The sequence below is a fragment of the Periplaneta americana genome, chromosome 9, assembly GCF_040183065.1.
Source record: "Periplaneta americana isolate PAMFEO1 chromosome 9, P.americana_PAMFEO1_priV1, whole genome shotgun sequence".
In the NCBI taxonomy this organism is placed as follows: Eukaryota; Metazoa; Arthropoda; class Insecta; order Blattodea; family Blattidae; genus Periplaneta; species Periplaneta americana.
This window is the reverse complement of record NC_091125.1, coordinates 174289874-174311577: the sequence shown is the minus strand read 5'-3', so window position 1 is coordinate 174311577 and position 21704 is coordinate 174289874. Positions and strand designations below refer to the sequence as shown.

General features: G+C 38.2%; 1 protein-coding gene across 1 annotated transcript in view; it reads right to left on the bottom strand.

Annotated features, from left to right (window-relative positions):
- cysu (Curly Su) overlaps window positions 1-359 on the bottom strand; it is a 207826-nt gene extending 207467 nt beyond the window's left edge. Inside the window, exon 1 of the mRNA XM_069836400.1 lies at window positions 226-359. Within this exon, the coding sequence (XP_069692501.1) occupies window positions 226-236 (11 nt within the window). The 5' untranslated portion in view covers window positions 237-359. The remainder of the gene's footprint in view (window positions 1-225) is intronic.
- Between the last annotated feature and the right edge of the window lie 21345 nt (window positions 360-21704).

Sequence of the window (21704 nt, the reverse complement as noted above, 5' to 3'; positions counted from 1 at the left end):
GAGGGAAACTTTTAAATCAACACGAATTATGGACCCGGAGAATACCGAGATGTCTTGATCGAATGGGAAATGAATTTCCAACAGACTCAAAGGCAGTCGCCGATCAGTTAACGGCCCTGCAAGCAGGGACTCGTTTTCGTTTCACCTGGGGACGGAGGCATCTCCATGCCCCACTTAAAATAAGACTCGACTATGGCTAGAATCCCTCGTGGCGTCGCTGCTCACCTTGGCGGCATAGCGGAGCTGCTGTCCGAAGAAGCGAGTAATCCAAGAAAGTTCACAGCACCGCACACTGACACACGCGAATCCAGGGCAGTAGGCACTCGACTCGCCGCACAACTGTTGTGAACGTACTGTTGCTGCCGAGGTGCTGGCAACAGTCAAAACTCCGAGGAGCCCAGGAGAGGGGACTCCGCGGAGCAGCTTTCAAATCTCGACTTCACTAACCTGGATTTCTATCCCGGAACGCGCGGTACGGAGGAATGCGACGACGGCCTTGAGAGGGATGCGATGCCAGGCAACCAGGTTCGATTCTCGACAAGGAAGCGGAGATATTCATGTGCCACTCACTCATTTGTATTAATTCTCTTGTTCTATAATTTATTATTTACCCTTTCACTCACTTTTCTCTGCGAGAGGAAATCCGAAAGTGTCTCATAGAAAAGATCGATCGCACGCGTAAATTACTGAAGACTCCGATTGCATAGCCTAAGTAGCATTTCTTTTTAATATTACGAAAAGTCTCAATATGTGAACACCGTATTAAACAATAAAGCGTACGTACAATCAAATCGTTTCAATTGAAGCTCAAGTTACTGAAAAGCCGAGCTTCTGCGACTAAAATTGGAGACATTTTCCTACAGCTAATGATCTAATCTGAAAGTTAGAATTTATAAAACAGTTATATTACCGGCTGTTCTGTATGGTTGTGAAACTTGGACTCTCACTTTGAGAGAGGAACAGAGATTAAGAGTGTTTGAGAATAAGATGCTTAGGAAAATATTTGGGGCTAAGAGGGATGAAGTTACAGGAGAATGGAGAAAGTTACACAACACAGAACTGCACGCATTGTATTCTTCACCTGACATAATTAGGAACATTAAATCCAGACGTTTGAGATGGACAGGGCATGTAGCACGTATGGGCGAATCCAGAAATGCATATAGAGTGTTAGTTGGGAGGCCGAAGGGAATAAGACCTTTGGGGAGGCCGAGACGTAGATGGGAGGATAATATTAAAATGGATTTGAGGGAGGTGGGATATGATGATAGTGAATGGATTAATCTTGCTCAGGATAGGGACCAATGGCGGGCTTATGTGAGGGCGGCAATGAACCTCCGGGTTCCTTAAAAGCCAGTAAGTAAGTAAGTAAGTAGGCAAGTAAGTAATGATCTACAAACTCAATATCTTGAAATATTTTTGAGAAGTGATTTTTATACAGTTTATTGAGGGTGTTAAAAAACAATTTGCTACAGAATTGTTGATTTTGTGAAAATGGAACAAGAAATTTCTTTGTCTTTCATCTTTGTTTACTTTATTGTTGTCGAAACACCAGAACTAATACAGTACAATTAGTAGGCCTACCATTATATTTTGAGTATGATGGTAATAGAAGTTTGCTACATTTCTTTATGTTATTCCCAGAAGAAAAACATCCAGCATTTGAGAAACAAGCCTGGCGTTTGATAAGTCAACAAAAGTTTTTCAAAATGAAAATCCCAAGTCAACAGGAGCCTCTGCAGGACGCGATGCTCGGCACCTCCGAGCAGAACACTGCTCCCCCCTTTACCACCAAATTGAAAATGTAGTTCCTACTGAGCGGGTCTTATATTTGATAAAAATTGTATTTATTATATAAATTTATTTGGAGGCATTATCGTCCGTAGATGTGACCGTATCACACCTTCACTAAATATGCTGTCCTGGGTCCTTCTCAAGGAGCGAAGAACTATTCACTCTCTCACTTTACTCTTCAATATTCTTCAAACCTCTAACCCTAGCTACCTAGCTTCTCGTTTTCAACATTTGTTCTTATATCACGAAATAGATACTCGCTCACAACACCATATCACACTCTCCATTCCTAAACACAGAACATCCTTCTACTCTTCATCTGTCACCGTCTCTGCAGCTCATCTCTGGAACTCTCTACCACAGCATGTCAGAGACTGTCGGACATTGTCTAGTTTCAAAAATAAATTAAAATTGCACTTTTTGAATTAGATTCCTTTTAGTTATAAGCCCCTTCTCTGCCATAGTTTTGTAAAAATATAGGCTGTGTATTTCTTTTTCCTTTTTGTTCTCTTTATCAGCCGATGAATTTATTATCATAGCCTTTTTATCGTGAATTTTATTTAATTTTCGTATTTCTTTTCTTTTTTATTATTATTTTATTACATTCCATTTTGATATATTCTTCCTTACGTTTTTCCATATTAACCATTTGTACTAAATGAGTTGCTTTCACTATATTCGAATGTATTTTACTTTTTTTTTCATTTATGGTATTATTTTCATGTTGTTTAGTGTGAATTTTATTTATACTATTATTATTATTATTAAATGACACTCGGGAGGAAATTAAACGCAGAATAAATATGGGAAATGCGTGTTATTATTCGGTTGAGAAGCTCTTATCATCCAGTCTGCTGTCCAAAAATCTGAAAGTTAGAATTTATAAAACAGTTATATTACCGGTTCTTCTGTATGGTTGTGAAACTTGGACTCTCACTCTGAGAGAGGAACATAGGTTCAGGGTGTTTGAGAATAAGGTGCTTAGGAAAATATTTGGGGCTAAGCGGGATGAACTTACAGGAGAATGGAGAAAGTTACACAACACAGAACTGCACGCATTGTATTCTTCACCTGACATAATTAGGAACATTAAATCCAGACGTTTGAGATGGGCAGGGCATGTAGCACGTATGGGCGAATCCAGAAATGCATATAGAGTGTTAGTTGGGAGACCGGAGGGAAAAAGACCTTTAGGGAGGCCGAGACGTAGATGGGAGGATAATATTAAAATGGATTTGAGGGAGGTGGGGTATGATGATAGAGACTGGATTAAACTTGCTCAGGATAGGGACCGCTGGCGGGCTTATGTGAGGGCGGCAATGAACCTTCGGGTTCCTTAAAAGCCATTTGTAAGTAAGTAAGTAAGTATTATTATTATTATTATTACTACTACTAGCTCAGTTGGTAGAGCAGCTAGCTATGGACTGGAAGGTCCGGGGTTCGATCCCAGGTGGTGACAGGATTTTTTCTTGTTGCCAAACTTTCAGAACGGCCCCGAGGTTCACTCAGCCTCCTATAAAATTGAGTACCGGGTCTTTCCCGGGGGTAAAAGGCGGTCAGAGCGTGGTGCCGACTACACCACCTCATTCTAGTGCCGAGGTCATGGAAAGCATGCGGCTCTACCTCCATGCCCCCTAAGTGCCTTCATGGGATGTTACGGGGATACCTTTACCTTTTACTACTACTACTTTTTCTTTTTTTTTTTGTAATATGTTAGTATTCTGTTCTTTAACTTTTTGTTAAATTTTAACTACTTTGTGACCTGGTAGAGTGTAAGAGTAGGCCCTATGGCCTTAACTCTGCCAGTATAAATAAAGAATTATTATTACTATTATTATTATTATTATTATTATTATTATTATTATTATCTTTTTATAATGTAAAAATAATGTAATACGGTCAGCAACATGTCGCTTTAGTAGTTAATATAAAAAAGAGCTTCTCGAATGATATCCTGCACTCGCATCAAAATAAACTGTAGATTCTGCTAAAAGTTAAGTTATCGAAAATCGGACTTGGAATACCAGCGTGTTGTTGCCTACACGTCCTTAAAAATCACGTGTACAAATTGCAGTATAATAAGTTATATCTGAAATCGAACCCGAAACGTCAGTTACTGAAGCTCGCCTTTACTTGGACAGCACTGGCCACACTTTCTTTTTCTGTAAATTTGGTATTCACGACTCAAGACGATGACTTTCTTTGTATGCTTCCTGCTGAATCTCAATCACCTTATGAGTTCATAATCAGGCTTCTCTCTGCTGCGGAGACATCCGGATTATCCACTGAAAGACGGAGAATTCAATTGTAGGCGGGGTTAGCGCAATGTTGGAGTGGACGATTTGCAGTCGGAACAGCTGAGATATCAGAAAGACCTGCTGCAAGTACTGACTGCGTTGTGTCTAATGGGCTGTCTAACTTTCGGGGGTTCTGCTGTTGGCCGTCACGGGCGAGGCACTTGGCACTGGACTTCGAAAAGTAACTGTTAACGTGATATATAAATTGAGGTCTACTATCGAGATATTTCGTCATATAAGCTTCAAATTAGATACGAAGTTAGCTTCGCTCCAGATGTGTAGAATTCGGGCACAGAGTAATTCGCCTTGGAAATGGTAGCGTTCTTAGGAACGGATACAGGAAGGGATGCGAACTATCAGCATCTGGCTGAAACGCATCCATAGCGGCACTCTTTACTTGCGATTACATCCCTATAATCGTTGGTAATCGCCAGTGTCTTTTCCTAGAAAGATTTCTTTGGCTGAAACTACTACAGGAGAAGAAGACATATTTAATGCTGTTTGTACGTGCAGTACTTACTTACTTACTGGCTTTTAGGGAAACCGGAGGTTCATTGCCGCCCTCACATAAGCCCGTCTCTATCATCATATCCCACCTTCCTCAAATCCATTTTAATATTATCTTCCCATATACGTCTCGGCCTCCCTAGAGGTATTTTTCCCTCCGGTCTCCCAACTAACACTCTGTATGCATTTCTGGATTCGCCCATACGTGCTACATGCCCTGCCCATTTCAAACGTCTGGATTTAATATTCCTAATTATGTCAGGTGAAGAATACAGTGCGTGCAGTTCTGTGTTGTGTAACTTTCTGCATTCTCCTGCAACTTCATCTCTCTTTGGAACTCTGTCCCTCAGTAATAAGCCTATTATCCTTCGCAGCATCTTTGTTTGGCATATTTGGAGACTGTTACGAAGTTTGGCAGTGAGAGACCACGTATGGCACCCATATAACAGTACAGGAGTTACGCAGGTCTCCAATATTTCTATTCTGAGTTTCTTGCTGAGTGTTCTCTCCAGTACGATGAACTTGAGAGTCCAGAATGCCTTCCACGCAAGAGAAATCCTTCGTTTTACTTCCTTCTCTGTCTTCTGGTGGAAGGAGACTAGCTGTCCTAGGTATACGTATTCAGACACGTATTGTAGTTCTGCACATCAATTATTATGGGCGACTCCGGCCCGTTTGACATTACTTGTGTCTTGGTCATGTTCATCAGGAGGCCTGCTGATCTGCTGGCGTCGCATAAATCTTGGAGCATTGACTGCAGTTCTTTGGGTAATTTGGCGAGCAATACAACGTCATCAGCAAACCTCAGATTATTTAGTCTGCTGCCGTTGATATTTATTCCACAATTTCTGTCCCAGTTCAGTTTTCGAAAGATTTATTGCATATAAGCTGCCTTTAAATAAATATTTTATTATTGTTGTTAAATCCAAGTGCAGTTTTGTAAATGAGTTTTATTTCTGTCGTTCACAGACTTGAACACACAAGTACACGAATAAACAGATGTAAACACACAGCATCGGAGCGTGCGGGAAGAGTGCTGAAGTGCATTATGAACTGTCGACTCGGAACTTGCTCTCCGCCGTAATGCATGAGGAGGACTAATGTTAGCAAGAGGTGCGTCAAAAACCGAGATGTATTTGCCCAGGAAAGAGATACGTAATATTATTTTGTGAAATATTAGCTATTAATAGTCGATAGTTACACACAATGCACATTATTTATTTATTATTCACAAGTATTTGTTTGTAATTAATCATTACTATAATCAGTACTACAATTTATAAACATTTCAGTTGTGAGAATTGGTACATTGATTCTGATCACGCTCCACATAGAACTCGTACCCTTCTTGTAGCGCAGCGGCGTTGGCTGGTTTGCGGGATGCATTTCTAGTAGGACTTGGGGCTGAAGGCGGTTGTGGCCGCCCTTGAACTAAATCATGAACACTAGGCTATATTTAATTGATCGCCAGACGTATTACATTGATATGCTACAACAGCAATACAAATACTAACTTGTGCATAATGTGATTAAGGGAACTGCAAAGTACACACTTTAGTGTTGATTGACTCAGACATTAGCCTATGTCCGAACCATTTTGATGAGGAAGCTCCCCTTTTTTCCTATATTGATCCATTGCATTCGACAGGTTGAGACACGTGTTAGATTATGTGAGTGTTTCAGTGTCAGACTTATGTTTTCAAAGCGCTATGTCTTATTTTCTACACTTTCTACTGTCTCTTGAGGTGACCGTAGCATTGTTGTATTGTATATTAAAAGGGCTACGTACTATATAATTGGTTTTGATTTGCGAGTGACTACTATGTGGAAGTGGGAAATTTGAGGTCAGTGCGCTAGTCACCAGTACCGGACAAGAGAATATTATTAGATTAAGATTTCATAGCCTATTTATTATTTCAAGGCCCTCTTTCTGACGTGGAAAACAATGAGAGAGACAAATGGCAAGAGAATAATATGAAATGTTCATTGCAGAAAGTAATGGAAGAGAGGATCACTATCAGAGAGGCAGCTACCTTAAGGGAATACTCGTAGTTAAGGAACTAAAGCCAGGGAATTCAATTACTACAGTAGAAATCTGGCAAAAGAAATGAAATCATAAAAAGAACTATCGACTTTAACAAAAGATGAAATAGAATGTATAATCTGTTTGGAAACAAGTGATGAATCCTGGGTACAGTGAACTTTATGTGCAGATTGACGCATTTGGGCTGTACCGATTCAGATAATATTGATTATTTTTTATGTGGTCATTGTCAGTAAATCCGATAATTATCCCACATTATCAGTGTCATCAAGTAGTGTGACAAAGGATCGTTGTGGTGTTTGTGTTTAATCAATATGCTTATGTACGAGTAGCTGCTTATTGTTTATAAATATAAAAAATGTGCGCTTTCGATTCAGAATCCTTTCATGCTACTGATTATTATGTTTATTTGATTGTACTCGTATTTGATTTAAATTATAGGACAAATGGTGTTTACTGTATGTCCGATACTGGATCCATTTTTTGCTGTACTGTAATATTAAGGTTGTTTTACTTTAATTGTTTAAGTAATTTTGTCTTAACTGTAGGTCATTAAATTCATGGGAATTGTGAGAGTAAAAGTCAATTAATCATATTTGCACTATTATTAATGCAATCAATTAAATTTTCCACAGTTGTTGAAAAAGCTTAAGTGTCCGGTACTGGGAGACCTTCCCCTACAGCAGCCGTGGCAAAAATGCGACTCACAAGCACATTGTGGCTCGCAATGATAGCTGTGCATTTCCTTTGCTTCCTACCTTCCCCAACCCCCATCATCTCACTCACTGGAGTCAAACTCCGTTCCATTTATATTTGTCTCTGACCTGCGAGTAGCGTATCGTCGCAATGTCTCTCTCGAAACCATGTACCTCTACAAAAACGAAAGTTTCAAGTAGGATGGGAGGACGCATTTTTTGCTGCCAATATGTTGAGAATGTTAAATGTATGATTTGTTCACAAGTATTACGAGGAAACGGTTGTATAACATAAAACGGCATTATACTACATGTCACTCAAGAAACATTATTATTATTATTATTGTTATTATTATTATCATCATCATCATCGTCATCATCATCATCATCATCATCATCATCATCTCTGTACGAATAATGCGGTTAGATCTTCAATTTAAACTCATAGATTTACAATGTGATGTTAAATGAAAGCTAGATGTAAGGACTTGACAAATGCTGAACTTTTCAAATCTTTGCCAAAAAACAAATATCCGAAGCTTCGTTCTTTCGCTTGTTCTTTTGAAGCCACGTTCGCTACAACTTACGTTTGTGAAAAATTATTTTCAACAATTAAAATAGTAAAAACCAAATTTAGATCACGACTGACAGACAAATACCTTCGTGATCAACTACGACTGGCAGTAAGTGACATAATTCCTGATTTTGAAACTTTGTCGCAGAGACATTCTGAAGACAGTTAATTTTAGGTCGTGATAATGTGTCCTACGTTTTCTTGTTCATTTCTTTCTTCGTTACACGTACTAAACATTAGTTTGTAGCCTTGTACTGTATAAAATTTTATCCAAGTGCTTGACGTAAGGAAAATTAAAAACCGTTAATAAGTCAGACAGTTGCTTCACTTCCCCTTCGGGTGTCCGTCTCCCTCCATAGGTGCTATGCACGTTGCAGGTTACACAGTGGCTCGGCGTACGATCGCATTTTCGCCACGGCTGCCCTACAGTAAGTTGGCAGCAAGGCAATACAGCAAAATATGTTCTCTGCAACGCTTGAAGAGGACAATAGGAAACACTAACACCGCGCTCGTTGTGGCTGCTAACACAAACGTAATGTAGCACTGCACTATGCGTTCTTAAGCCGCGTATCCGCCTCGCTTGTGTGCCTCGCGGGTTTTGTACTTTTGGTAGCGAGGCAAGAACGCGAGGCAGCGTGAGCGCGGCAATTGAGGCAGTTAACATCGGGTTGCGTGATGTCTACGAACAGTTCACGCGGAGAGACGTCTTTGATCGCACCCCGTTCACCATACCTTCCAGTGCATCCTTCAGTAGGCAGTTTCTTCTTAACCAGTAACCCATGCAATTTATTTTTCTCTTCCTGATCAGTTTCAGCAGTAGGGTAAGGTTGCCTAATTCCGTGACATATTTAATAAAGTCTATATTTATGCCAAAATTGTACTAAAAATTTTCAAATAACACCTAAATGACGTTATCTGGAACTTCATCTAAGCTTTTACAACATTCAATGTCAACAGTTTCACACGTTTGATATATAATATATGATTCTTCATTGTTATACAGTGGCTCCTAAATCCGTGACAGGGATCCAAATTCCGTGACAGTGGTTTCCTAATTCCGTGATGCTAAAATAACCCTCATTAACTGCTCAGAAAAGAAAACTTGTATTTGGAAAAACACTTTAAAGTCGCCCTAAATGACAAATTTCATAGAAAGTACTTCTGTAACTACAGGAATACATATTACATATTGATATATTATAAACGAAATAAACTGGAAGTTAAATTCAATACAAAATTAAATTTGAATAAATTGAATTATAACACAATTATTTCTCATTATTTAAATTCCTAACAATAGCAGTAATTAAGTTAAATATATGCTCTACTATTTTATTATAGTTATAATTGATGTTTTCTATAACTTATTTCTATTATTATTTCCACGAACTATTTTCTTTCATAGACATTAATTTTCACAATTTAGCGTTGGCATCACTGGTCGAGTGAAGGAGAAATATGCAAATAAATCAGAAAATGGGAAAACTCCTGTAGCATCGTTATTGTCTCACAATGTTTAAATAATCATACACATTGATTCAGCTGACTATAATCAACAATAAAATATCATTTTTATAATGCTATATTAATTCTTACCTCAATATATAAAACGTTTCTTCAGGAGCGATCACAAGAGAAAGAAAAACTTAGTGGTCAACCACCTTTCACTGAACAAAAGCTTCTGCAGTCGACTGCTTCTATTCAAAAGGCGGGTAGTCAATAGAATTGAAAAGAAGACATCTCCTGGCATCTGTTTTCAAAAACTTAAAAGTCAGAGACCACAACTCCATGGCAGTCAATTGAAATTTTATCACGGGATTAGGGGTATCACGGAATTAGGCACCTTTACCCTATTCTTTCTTCACTCACTCTTCATTCATTTCTTATTCTGTCTGTCCATTTCTCGCTGCATTCTTCTCCATATTCACATTTCAGAGCTATTGTTGTATTTGATTTTGCCATATCGCATTTGTTGCATTTATGTACCTCACATTGTCATGTTCTGTGACATTCCATTCTGTTTGCTACACGGCACTCAAGCCACCCTGACCCACCAGCCCGACTAATCTCCGTGATTTGTTGCACTTGCGCAATCGCCGTGTGTGAACACATGTACTACATGCGCGATGCTATCACCTGCTTCACATTACTGCTTTGCTTGTCCGCAGGCTACCCGAGCGACTTGCATTGAGCAACGCAGGACTCAGTTTTCTAATCTGTATCTGCACAGTCCGTACACCGCCATCTGTGTTAAAGAATCAGAACCAACGCTCAACATTCAAAATACCGGGTGGTCCAAATCATATCGATGATAACAGTAACAGAGTTTGCACCAAACGCACTGCATTATTATTATTATTATTATTATTATTATTATTATTATTATTATTATTCAAAGGCAAAAGGTAAAGGTATCCCCGTCACACGCCATGAAGGCACTTGGGGGGGCATAAAGGTAGAGCCCCATGCTTTCTTGACCTCGGCACTAGAATGAGGTGGTGTGGTCGGCACCACGCTCTGACCGCCTTTTACCCCCGGGAAAGACCCGGTACTCAATTTTATAGGAGGCTGAGTGAACCTCGGGGCCGTTGTGGACGTTTGGCAACGAGAAAAATCCCGTCACCACTTGGGATCGAACCCCGGACCTTCCAGTCCGTAGCCAGCTGCTCTACCAACTGAGCTACCCAGCCGACCAATATTAATAATAATAATAATAATAATAATAATAATAATAATAATAATTAATAATAATAATAATTATTATTATTCCGTTCTTTTGCATGCTACCTTCTTTCGGGTGAGGCTCTTGCTGTCTGAAGTTAAATGTTTGATCATTCTAGTTGCTTTTCTGCATTTGTTGCATTTATTTTGTGTCTGAAGTTCTTCCAATTTACATTTCTGGTAATTTTTTGGTATTATCTAGTCCTGAACTGAAAACATTAAACTCGCCTTTCGATCTTTTCTACTGGGATATAGATGCTATTATTATTATTATTATTATTATTATTATTATTATTATTATTATTATTATTATTATTATTATTGTAGTCTAAATGTATATTATGACAAAGAATAATGACATCGGTTACTGACATACGATTGTTCATTCCATTATCGGCCATCTTGAAGCGAACATAGATGGGGCTGCTGATGCAATATCCATGTGAGCCTGAGTGATGCTTTCTTCATAGCTGACAAGAGTATTTTATTACTACACAAGAAAATCTGTCTGTCTGGGTTTCTTGACTGCTTCTGGCCTTGAAATCGGACAAGAACTCCGTGCCACCCATGACTGAAATCGATCAGTAAGTCATCCACGTACCGCGCGCGTCCGTGTAATGGATCTTCATTCCGCAGTCCCAGGAACCTTCCAGAGTTGTGTCGTGTTGCATTTCATATTGCGTCCACAGCATGCAAGGGAGAACGACTTTAAGGAAGTAATTCGTTGAGGTTTGGGTAAAGGGAGATGAGTAATAAAATGAGTTTTGAGATAAATGAAAATTAAACTTTGGACCCTTATTGCAAATAAGTTTCTACACAAATATAACACATCAAATGCTAGTATTATTTTGTTGTTGTTGTTTTTTTTTTTTTTTTTTTTTTTTTTTTTCCCCCCACACTCACTCGCAGAATTTAACTTGTGTATTGATCTGGGGAACAAAACTCCATTTGCAAAAAAAAAAAATGACAACTCCTTTTGCCCGAACACCATCGAAATTTCCCCAACAGAAGCTTAATTGAACGTTTTGTTTTGTTAGCTTGATATTTGTTTTTTCCTCGCTATTATTTTTTACTCGGCGGCCGGGTAGCTCAGTTGGTAGAGCAGCTGGCTACGGACTGGAAGGTCCGGGGTTCGATCCCAGGTGGTAACAGGATTTTTTCTCGTTGCCAAACTTTCAGAACGGCCCCAAGGTTCACTCAGCCTTCTATAAAATTGAGTACTGGGTCTTTCCCGGGGGTAAAAGGCGGTCAGAGCGTGGTGCCGACCACACCACCTCATTCTAGTGCCGAGGGCATGGAAAGCATGGGGCTCTACCTCCATGCCCCCCAAGTGCCTTCATGGCATGTTACGGGGACACCTTTACCTTTTACCTTTTATTATTTTTTACTCGCTTTAACATCTTTGGTGGAAGCAAGTAAAGAGATAGGTTTGTAAGTAAATCCCGAAAAGACAAAGTATATGATTATGTCTCGTGACGAGAATATTGTACGAAATGGAAATATAAAAATTGGAAATTTATCTTTTGAAGAGGTGGAGAAGTTCAAATATCTTGGAGCAACAGTAACAAATATAAATGATACTCGGGAGGAAATTAAGCACAGAATAAATATGGGAAATGCCTGTTATTATTCGGTTGAGAAACTTTCATCATCCAGTCTGCTGACAAAAAATCTGAAAGTTAGAATTTATAAAACACTTATATTACCGGTTGTTTTGTATGGTTGTGAAACTTGGACCCTCACTTTGAGAGAGGAACATAGGTTAAGGGTGTTTGAGAATAAAGTGCTTAGGAAAATATTTGGGGCTAAGAGGGATGACGTTAGAGAACTGCATGCATTGTATTCTTCACCTAACATAATTAGGAACATTAAATCCAGATGTTTGAGTTGGACAGGGCATGTAGCACGTATGGGCGAATCCAGAAATGCATATAGAGTGTTAGTTGGGTGGCCGGAGGGAAAAAGACCTTTAGGGAGGCCGAGACGTAGATGGGAAGATAATATTGAAATGGATTTGAGGGAGGTCGGATATGATGATAGAGAATGGATTAATCTTGCTCAGGATAGGGACCAATGGCGGGCTTACGTGAGGGCGGCAATGAACCTCCGGGTTCCTTAAAAGCCAGTAAGTAAGTAAGTAAGTAAGTAAGTAAGTTAGTTTAACATCTTTGGTCATATCGCGAGTTAATCTTTGGTTGAAATCCGAAGGCCTGTGTACTATTGTTGAGACTGGTTCTATTGTTGTGAACTAGATGGCGACTGTATATGTATTACTGATTTGTTATGAATATTATTTCTGTGATGAAAGAGGCCGGTGATATTCAGGGATGTTGTGGCCCGAATTTCCTGGCATTTGCCTTACGGTTGAGGAAAAACCCTGGAAAACGTCAATCAGGAAATTCAACCCGACCGGGAATCGAACCTGGACCCTCTGCGTAAGGGACCAGCATGCTGACCCTACACCACAGAGGTGGTTGTGAAAATATTTTATTCCGATAAAGAAGAGTTTATATTCAGAACGTATTCGTTGTCGAGCGGCAGTTCACGCAATGGTAAGCAATCTGCAATGAAGCTAAATCACCATCACCAGCAACAGAACAGTGTTGCTCGGTAGACCACGAGTAACTCTTGGAAATTCTCTCTTGCTTTCTTTAATTTCTCTCTTACATTCTTCCTTCATTTCTTTTTTTCTTTTTTTTTCTGTAGTCTTCTGTTTATTGCTTTCTTTATATTTATTTTATTTCTTGCTTGTCACTTTCTTTCATCTTCTGACTTTCGTTTTCCTTCTCTCCTCTATTATTTCTTGTTTCAGGGCTTTTCTTCCTTCTTACTTTTGTTTCTAATGTTACTCGGTTCGTTTCTGTTTCTGTTCCCTTGTTTCTCACGCCTTTATTTCCGATCTTTCTTTGTATTCACACTTTCAGTTTGTTTGGACTTATGCATGCCAATCCCATTATCCTACAGTCTCCGCATTGATAACTAGGGACCGGATTTTTATGTAATATCAAGGTGTGAAATATGTACATATTTATGTAAGAAAAATAAGCTGAATATGTACCAAAATATGTAAAATCATGAAAACATTTAATATCAATATCTGGCTGGTATAGGATAGGTAAGACTCTCCAGTTGTGATTTCATACAGCACCCGACTTTTTTACCGCACACTTGACACATTACTATTTTTCCATCTGTAGTGAAAGCTTCGTCCATAGCAATCCATGATTTTATTTTTGTCGTTAGGATTAAAGATATAGGGGCCATTTTAGTTAGTTAAAGCAGTAGATAAACTCACTTGCACTTTATAATGTATGTACTAAAACTAGAGAACTGAGTGAAATAAATGACACAACAGTACTGCAAGCACTGTTTCGCTTTACTGGATTAGGAGAAAATAAGAGGAGATGTGGGACACATGCATTTTAGCTGCTCCCTGTAAGAAACAAAGTACCTAATAAAACCTCAAACTATAGGCATTTACAAACTGTTGTTTGAAAAGTGACATTCCTGTCTCATTCAGAAGGGTAGGATTATTCCAGCCAAGAACCATACTTTCTAATTGCTCGGAAAATCCCATTTCCTTATAGGTCTACTAAATTTAAAGTAAAGAGGTCATACAATAACCTGAAAAGGTATTTATTTTAATTTTTCAACATCTTTCCAGTTTGTTCCTTTACTCCAGCTTCTTTTCAAAAGTTGGCTACTTTATTGCGGATTATGTCAGACTTAATACGAATTTTCCCTGGAAGGAATAGGAAGAGGGTGGGTAAGGTTGCAAATTGCATGGGAACGGCTTGTTAGACGTGTGCAGAACAATTATAGTTCGAGACAAGTCATGTCGTACTCGTCCCATTCCACCGCATGAAGGCAACGCTACTTTCTGAGTGATTTTTACAATACAAGATAGTTGTATGAGAAAGGTTGCCTTTTGTTCACTCATATTTACGTGGGCGGTATAGGGTGAGTGCCTCTATTACTTCCTGGAACTAAGGACGTTATGTTTCGTCCCCAAATTTATATTTTCTTGGGTAGGTAAAAAGGTTTTTTAAATCTGTGTATTTTAAATTGTAAACTTCCCCAGCAGAAGTTTTTTTTTTCATTTTAGAAAAGTAGAAATGAATAAAACCCCCAGATATGTAGATTTATGTAATACCAAGCCATAATATGTAATGTGGATAAATATGTAAAAATATGTAGTATCAAATTTTAATATATTAATGGTAATTACAAGATTCGCAAAGATTTGTTATTTAAAAACGGTAAGGTTGAAAGGAATATAATATGTAAATATATAAAAATCCGGTCTCTACTGATAACGAATTACAGCCACATTGTGACCCAGCGCTGGCAAGTGCAAGTGCACCTGATAACATGTCAGTCTTGGAAAGAAATTGACTCCAAAGAGAAGTGGACTCACGCCCAATTCGGATATGACAGGCCTCGTGCAAATTGACGCTCGCTGTAGCGAATTTGATTGACCTGACACCATTGCATGAAGTCTTTGTATAGACTTAAAGGTTAACGACTCCTTTGGATTTTGAAATTTGGGCGACATCGAGGTCGAGGGATCGTGTGAAACGAGGTCGGCCTGTGACAGCTGCAACAAGAACATTTCAGCATTTAATCCACGATGTATTACGCGGAATTTCGTAATTGCCTTACGTCTTCGAATGTAAGATGCCACCACATTACCTACAACTGGAAAGACACTGTCTGCTGAATTAGCTTGCGCTAGAGGACAGTATGCACTCCTGTGTGGAATTGAACATTTTGCATTTCAAATTTTCCTGTGGTAAAGCTTGTAAAAATTTCAAAACATTTCGCATTTCCAAAACATTTCGCCAACATGATTTTCATTCATAACACTATCGTCCACTTCAAGTACCTGCCCACGTATATATGTTTGTGCGAGATCGTGCGTATTTGCTTGGTTTCCGCACAAAACCAATCCGCGGAAAGTCTAAAATTCCACATTCATTATTCCCAACCTAACACACATAACAATTTACCTCTTCTTACCGCTTAAGTGACGTATTGATTTTACTGCTTTAGGCTTTTAACATATTATTTTTACAGACGTTCAATATAGTAATAATTATAAATTGGAAACTTACCACTGCAATTTCACCTAAATTGCACTGTTAATTATTGTTTTTAAATATTTACAAAAATTGAGTAAACCCTACAACTCCACTAAAGTTACTGCATTCGTGATGCAAGTAACATTAAGGAAGCCGTGAAAAAATCAACAAGCTTCAAGATGACGATGTTATTACTGCAATATGTTATATAAATAATATTGTTAAAATATTAAAATGAAAAATAAATCATCACATAATCTTACCGTTTGTTTTAAGTTTGCATTTATAGACGGGGGGAAAAAAAGACAGACGTGTATCACGGCCTGCTGGAGTATAGTAAACACAGAAAACATTTTAAAGCAACAATGTTGAAGATAGATATTTTTGTTTTGCAAATTTGCCGTCATTGAACAGAAACCAAGATGGAGATTTCATTGCAACTAATTAGAAATTCCTCTTTCAGGTTTGTAATAAACGATCTTCGCACAAAATAATGTACGATACACGAGCGGTATGTTTTCTTTCAGTTCTTGGAAATTAAAAAAGCTCAACTACGTTTCGCTTTTTCAAACTTCTCCTCGAACATGAAAACTTCAACATACCGCTCTTGTAACGCATATTTCTATTTCCGTCCATTTCATTGCGTTGGTCCACATGTATTTTCCCTTCACATGAACTCACGGTTACAACAAAGGACAATAACAGTAATCTTCCTTCTAAGTAATACAGTAGAATCCCGATTATCCGTCATCCTATTAACCGATTGTCGGATTATCCGACTTTTTTGCGACAAAAATATGAAGTAGCTTCTGTACGTTATGTTTGTAAGTAGTTTTTCTGCAGAGGGTTAATACAAGCCTTTAGCTTACGCAGTATGTAATAGGAATGCTTCGCTGTCGGCAAAAGAAATAGCTAGTCTACTTGTAGAATAGTCACTACAGTAACTGCTTTCAAAGTAATTAGCTCAAGAACTTCCACAAGCCCATGTACCATTCTGTCCTTAGGCATACTATTCGAGTGGCCGTAATGTATAACTTCCTTCCTTACTTACTTACTTATTGGCTTTTCAGGAACCCGGAGGTTCATTGCCGCCCTCACATAAGCCCGCCATTGGTCCCTATCCCGAACAAGATTAATCCATTCTCTATCATCATATCCCACCTCCCTCAAATCCATTTTAATATTATCTTCCCATCTACGTCTCGGCCTCCCCAAAGGTCTTTTCCCCTCCGGCCTCCCAACTAACACTCTATATGCATTTCTGGATTTGCCCACACGTTGTACATGCCCTGCCCATCTCAAACGTCTGGATTTAATGTTCCTAATTATGTCAACGTATTGTATAACATCTATGCAAAAATGTCTTCCACAGTTGCCAAAAGAAAACGTGTTGTGTTAATTGTAGAGAAAATTTACAAATAATTAAGAGATTTGGGAGAGGAGAAGCTGTGGATAATGTTGCTTCAGAGTAGGAGACTGGCGTTACAACTGTACGCGATTCAATAAGAAAAAAACAAGAATAAAGTGCATAATGTATGTAAATCTACAACATGAGACTTCTACTATTCCTATCTTTCCGCAGACAATCATCAACCATCAATCCTTTGCCCTTAAGAACCCGTTGTTGACAACCGAACTTTTAGCGAACTCATCCACAAGACAACACATTAAACACAAGACCACGGAGGAAATTACGAAATTGTAGACCAAAGTATTATGCACCTAATTTATGAATAGTACATTATGCAACGAGCCTATAATGGTAGTAATTAAGACGCAAGTATGTTTGTTTATGAAACAAGCGCAAGCGAGTTTCATAATTTTCATACGAGCGTCTTAATTACCATATGCTCGACCATATTTCTAACTTGAAATTATTCAAAATTAGGTCATGTTATGGTTATGTGCGAACTGACCTGAATTGTGAGATGTACGCAGACGCGAAAGTATTGATTTTTTCCGAGGCCGAATGTCATTGACCTTCATAGAGAATACGATGAAAATTAGTCTGATATAACCTGGAAATTGATTTAGAATTGAAAAACGAGATGACAAATTGAATTTATTTGAATATTATTTACAATTAACGCTAATTATTATAGTAACAGAACATAATCTTCTGTAATAGTATTGGATTTCCAGCCTCCGTGACTTTTCGCTAATTCTCTTTCGGTTGCATATCCGAGAATAATCGATATTTGCGGTTTTATAACGGTACAAAGGTGACTTGCCATTGGCTGAACATCTGAACTTTAATGAATAGGTGTACTTTAATGAGGTGCATTAAAGGACTACTGCCAGGTGTACATTGCGGCATGGTCGAGCATAAAATCTTTTACAGTACGGATTATCCGATTTTTTCGATTAACCATTCAGTCCACCCCCTTCATTGCCACGGATAATAGAGGTTCTACTGTATGTTTTATTCCCCAACCATCGTTTATGAGGACTTCCCTCGTGGTAAGAAGTGTGTTCAGGTATTCTGGAGCGTTCCAGTCCTTCTACACGTTGAAGTCAACGTGTTTGTACCATATCGATTCTCAGCCTAGCTATTGAGCACGTAAAATGCGGTTTAAGACCTGTTGTATCGAACTACGAAATAAAATGAAGTGATATCAACTACGGATGACATTGTCGACATAAGACAGTGTAACTCTATCTGACACTACAGCACAGGCAGATCGGTAAGCTGTAAATGTAGATCAGAGTAGCTGCACTATGAACTACCTTCCACCGAATCAGAAGCAGAGTGGTGTAGCCTAACTTATGAAATAAGTCTCAATGTAACTAGGTCACGGTCTACTACGTGTATTGTACTCTCTTACACTACAGATCACCGACCTTAATAACGTTTTTGCTATAACAAAAACACGTATTAATATGGCGACATTATGCGGGCACTCGAGAAGGGAAGCGCCTAGGGTGCGAATCTCTGGTTTGTCAACTAATGGAACATGAGGCGGTATGCTGGGATTCATATAGAGAGGAACAAATAGATTGTCTTGAAAGGTTACAAAAAAGGGCGGCAAAATTCATAAAAGGTGACAAATGTCAACGCCATCGTCCATGAATTGGGTTGGGACACTCTAGGGGATGGTTCGAAATGAAAAACCTACATATTACTCAAGGGAAGATCATGACAAAAATAAAACTGGAGGGGTAAAATAAGAAATGTTCATTTTAGTGATTTTATAGTATACAGCGCATTCTGTAAGTGGAAACAGGAACTATAGAAATGTCCCAAAACAAAAAATTAAAAAAGTGGAAATGTCCATGTAAGATAAATTAAGTATTTGGTACACTGGTTAAAAACCAGGAATGTTGTTACTAAAACTTATTTTTCTCGGTAATGATGTTTTGTAATATTCCCTGTTTTCTTCCGACACCCTTAAAGTACGAGCATAGGTGCGATGTAGGAAAGTTTTCGAGTTTAAATAGAACCATAATTGACTGGAACCTGCTACCTTTTGAGTGCTGTCCTTTAATAATTTAAGAGACTGAAACATAACTTGGACAGGTTGTTATAATATAATCACTAGTAATTATAAATTAGACCTATGTATTATTATTATTAGGGGAGACTGTTGTACCTTTAGCATAGTGTACCTTTGAACATTTTTTGTTTTTTAATTTTTGCTGCTACCTAGGGGACTCAAAATGAAGTAGATTGTAGAGAAAGCCGCTAAGTAGCTCTGGTCGTAGTTTCAGTTTGATTTATTGCAAAGTGTGAGTTCCGTGGACAAAAGAAGTTTTTTTAGTACCAAAAGTAATCATTTCGTTCATTGATGTATGTTTTCTAACACAAAACCAGATTGCATTTGTTAATATCTTTCAAGTACGGTGTGAGCCCCATCATCTGGTGAGTAATAACATATTTTAATTTCCATGATTTATTTGACTCTCTTATTTTTCGGAGCCATATTTGTTTAAACGTGCACCCTCTTGTACCTTTGAACACAAAACATCTTGTACCATGGAACATGTTCCAAATTACACGATACTATCGGTTTTTGTTTTTCTTTTATTTTAAGGTCATATCACGAAGTAAGTCTGGAATTAAAGAGGTTCCCAATTGATCCGGATGCCTTGAAGAAAGCTGTTGAAGCAGTTATTGCTCCTCCAGGAAATAAAATCTAAATCAGAGAAGCCTGCTCTGGTTTATGATTGCAAATACATTTTAAATATGATTGTCAGTTTTTACAGCTATATTCCCTGCTATATTCCATGTGTTCCAACTTACAAGAGTGTATGTTCCAAGGTACATGAACCTGTTGTACCTTTGAACACATTACATATCCCTTCATTTTATTTTTTCCATCCTTAATAGATCTGTAAAGCAGGAAAATACATACAGCAAGTTGTAAAGGAATCTTCAATAATTATTTCAAGCATTTTTTCATTTAAAAAATTTCATCTCCCAAAGTTAAAAAAAATGAAGTATGAAAAGTGTTTAAAGGTACAACACTCTCCCCTATTATTATTATTATTATTATTATTATTATTATTATTATTATTATTATTATTATGTGTGGATGGTCTACACCTGTGGAGTAATGGTTAGCGCGTCTGACCGCGAAACCAGGTGGCCCGGGTTCGAATCCCTGGCAGGGCAAGTGACCTGATTCATGTTTTTTTTTTTTCCGGGTTTTCCCCTCAACTCATTACCAGGAAATCGCTGACTCATTTCACCGGTATTACCATCTTCATTTCATTCAGATGCTGAATAACCTGAGATGTTGATATAGCGTTATAAAATAATAAAAAGTACGTACTCTTAGTACATTCATGAGTTGCTTGTGGTTGTAGCTAGGTCGGCTCCTCTCAGTTGGACTGCATGGTACCCAGTGCGATTATGAATGTTGCAGTGTTCGACGTGGTGCGTTGTTGTTCAGGTTTGGGCCAAACTGTGGAACCCGTCTGTTGGGCCCACTGCCAAATCTATTTTGCAGAAAATTCAGGTCGAACGGACACGTAAATGTTACCGTTGTTTGCGTGATACCGATCACGTGGCTTATAATGATGACTGTTCACGGCAGGACCTCATTTACGTACTCGGTCTGGGATTGTGTAGTTAACTACACCAGTTTACAACTTGTAAGTAAAACGTCGTCGGAAGCAAGAGACTTTAATTCATCTGTAATTTATTACTTGCCAGAGTGATAGCCTATATCACTATAGCGTCAATGAAATGTGTTCTATAGTGTCAGTGAAATGTGTTATAGTGTGTCAGTGAAATGTGTCCTAAAGTGTCAGTGAAATGCGTCATAGTGCCACTACAGTGAGTGAGATGAGAGTAAAGTGAAAGACTATTGAAACTTATGTAGGGCCTATATATAATTATGTAGGTTGTAATGTAAAATTAGGTATTTTATTTATGTTTTATTATTATTGTGTTAAATTACATTGTGTATTCTTATTGTATTGTGTATTCTTATTGTATTGTGTATGAAATTGTATTGTGTATTGTAAATTTATTCTGTATTGCTTATAATTTTTTTTTGCGTATTGTTTATATTGGGTATACCACTGTCACCGGGTGCTTGCCCACTTGCAGTGTAAATAAATACATACATACATACATACATACATACATACATACATACATACATACATACATCATTACATCATAGAGACGAAGCTTGAATCGGGAAACTTGCAGGTATTTTGACGGAAATCTTGAAATTGTTCTGGAAAACAATATTTTTCATTTATAAATTTTGTAATGATGAAGTAAAGACAGTTACGATATATTTTTTTCAGAAAGTAAGTAATTTAAAAAACAATCTTGCAACATTGTTATAATTAGTGTGAGGACTGCATGCCAGCGTGTAATGCAAATCATTGCAGATGGAGAAAGGAGCCGCCTGGGTGACCCCGGCCATAGAAAGCGAGCCAGAGAGAGCGCGAAACAAAAAGACACAATCTGAATCATCGCAGAGAAGAAAGTAATGGCCGATATGGTGCACGGCAGTGAAGGGCGACGCATGCAAG